A 1,905-nucleotide genomic window follows, 5' to 3' on the forward strand; every position below is an offset into this window, starting at 1 on the left:
TGTAGCTAATCTTAGATTTATTGACCATATTCTTTCTGTTTATCAAAGATGAATGATATAATAATGGAACTAACGAGAACTGGGATTTCATTGTTTTTGTTAAGTCTTATAAAATTGTTTTCACATTATTAATGTATATGAATTTAATTTCTGCAAAGAAAACGGCCAGCTTTACCAACTTCCTTTTTCTAAATGATGGTTAGTGTTTTTAACAGTATAACTTTATAGAAAATGTGAAATGTGAGTAAGTGATTGACTAACTTATCTTGAATATATGAAAGCATTGTACCCCTATTTTTTTTTTCTGGTGTATTCTCATGGAGAAATAGGTTGGTGTTTGAAAGCTTAACTTGGTATGCATTGGGTTTTGTTTTATATGGTATTGGAGCAAAGGGATTTTTTCTGGGGCAAATGTATCTATCAGTGTTGTTTCTTTTTCCCCTGCCAGTGGTGAATGAATCAACCACAGATACTTATAATTTATCTGCTTTTGAGATCCTTTTTGCTGTGTAATTTTGGTTTTACCATTATTTTGGTGAATAAATAATTTTACACATATTTATTGAACACCTTCTACCTACAAAGCATTGTACTCTTATGGGACAGAAAGAGGAATATGATACAGAATGTCAAGAATCTGGTAGAAAAGAAAAATATATACACAAGTAACTATAACATAAGGCAATTTGCTGTCATGAGCTCTGTAGGATTTTAGATAACAAAGAAAGAATTTTTGAGTGGATGATGGGGTGATTTCATGGAGGCAGGAGCATTTGACTAATGCACATAGCTTGTAAATGAATATTAACATGGCAGTCAGTGTGAGGTAGGAATCCTGAAATGACAGCTCTCCTACTGCCAAAGATTTTGTCTTTATAAACTAGGAAAAATGATTCCATGGTAAATGGTTACTATCTAAACATTCCCATAAATGCTAGTTTAAGGTAAATATTTATACTTTTGTAAAAAAATAATTTGTATATGATGGATAATTGCTACTTTTATGTTTTTAGGCCATGAATATTGTGGTTCCCTTCATGTTTAAATATGCTGTAGACAGCCTCAACCAGATGTCGGGAAACATGCTGAACCTGAGTGATGCACCAAATACAGTTGTAACCATGGCAACAGCAGTTCTGATTGGCTGTATGTGTGGTTCTTTAATCTGTCTACAGGTGTTGACTTTCTTCAAGAGGGTTTTATCATACTTGAGCATATGACCTTTAACCACAAACATAATTTAGCATTTTGGATATTTGTGTTATGTGCAATTTTTTTTGATATGTGATTTTTAAATGTTCTTTGTACCATATACTTTCCAAAAATTATATAATAAAAGTTTCTAAGTTCTAGAAAGCAATAACCTGAAATAAGATATTAAATTCATAACAGCCACTTCTAATAGACTCCTTATAAGATATCTTTTTAGTAAGACTATAGTTATATTCTTGCTGTTGTTGTTAGCTGTTAAACAGGAAATGGCTAAATAATGATATATGTATTCGGAGAAGGCAATGGCACCCCACTCCAGTACTCTTGCCTGGAAAATCCCATGGGTGGAGGAGCCTGCTAGGCTGCAGTCTATGGGGTTGCTAGGAGTCGGACACGACTGAGCGACTTCGCTTTCACTTTCCACTTTCATGCATTGGAGAAGGAAATGGCAACCCACTCCAGTGTTCTTGCCTGGAGAATCCCAGGGACGGAGGAGCCTGGTGGGCTGCCGTCTATGGGGTCGCACAGAGTCGGACACGACTTACATGACTTAGCAGTAGCAGTATATTAATATGTTTTTAAATTATATTCAGTAGCCATGACACAGATCTGCAATTTATAAAGAATATAATGCTTTGTGTCCCCATGCCATAGAAAGGATACTCTGTGAGATTCAGACCTGAGTTGCGGCAT

At 35.0% G+C, this 1,905-nt stretch overlaps 1 protein-coding gene across 1 annotated transcript in view; it reads left to right on the plus strand.

Moving 5' to 3' along the window:
• Positions 1 to 956: 956 nt before the first annotated feature.
• The window catches only part of ABCB7 (ATP-binding cassette, sub-family B (MDR/TAP), member 7), a 10,260-nt gene continuing 9,311 nt past the window's right edge, over positions 957 to 1,905 (plus strand). Inside the window, exon 1 of the mRNA XM_010838823.1 lies at positions 957 to 1,146. Coding sequence (XP_010837125.1) covers positions 1,017 to 1,146 — 130 coding nt within the window. The 5' untranslated portion in view covers positions 957 to 1,016. The remainder of the gene's footprint in view (positions 1,147 to 1,905) is intronic.

Source organism: Bison bison, unplaced genomic scaffold (genome assembly GCF_000754665.1).
Source record: "Bison bison bison isolate TAMUID 2011002044 unplaced genomic scaffold, Bison_UMD1.0 scf7180017846183, whole genome shotgun sequence".
Lineage (NCBI taxonomy): Eukaryota > Metazoa > Chordata > Mammalia > Artiodactyla > Bovidae > Bison > Bison bison.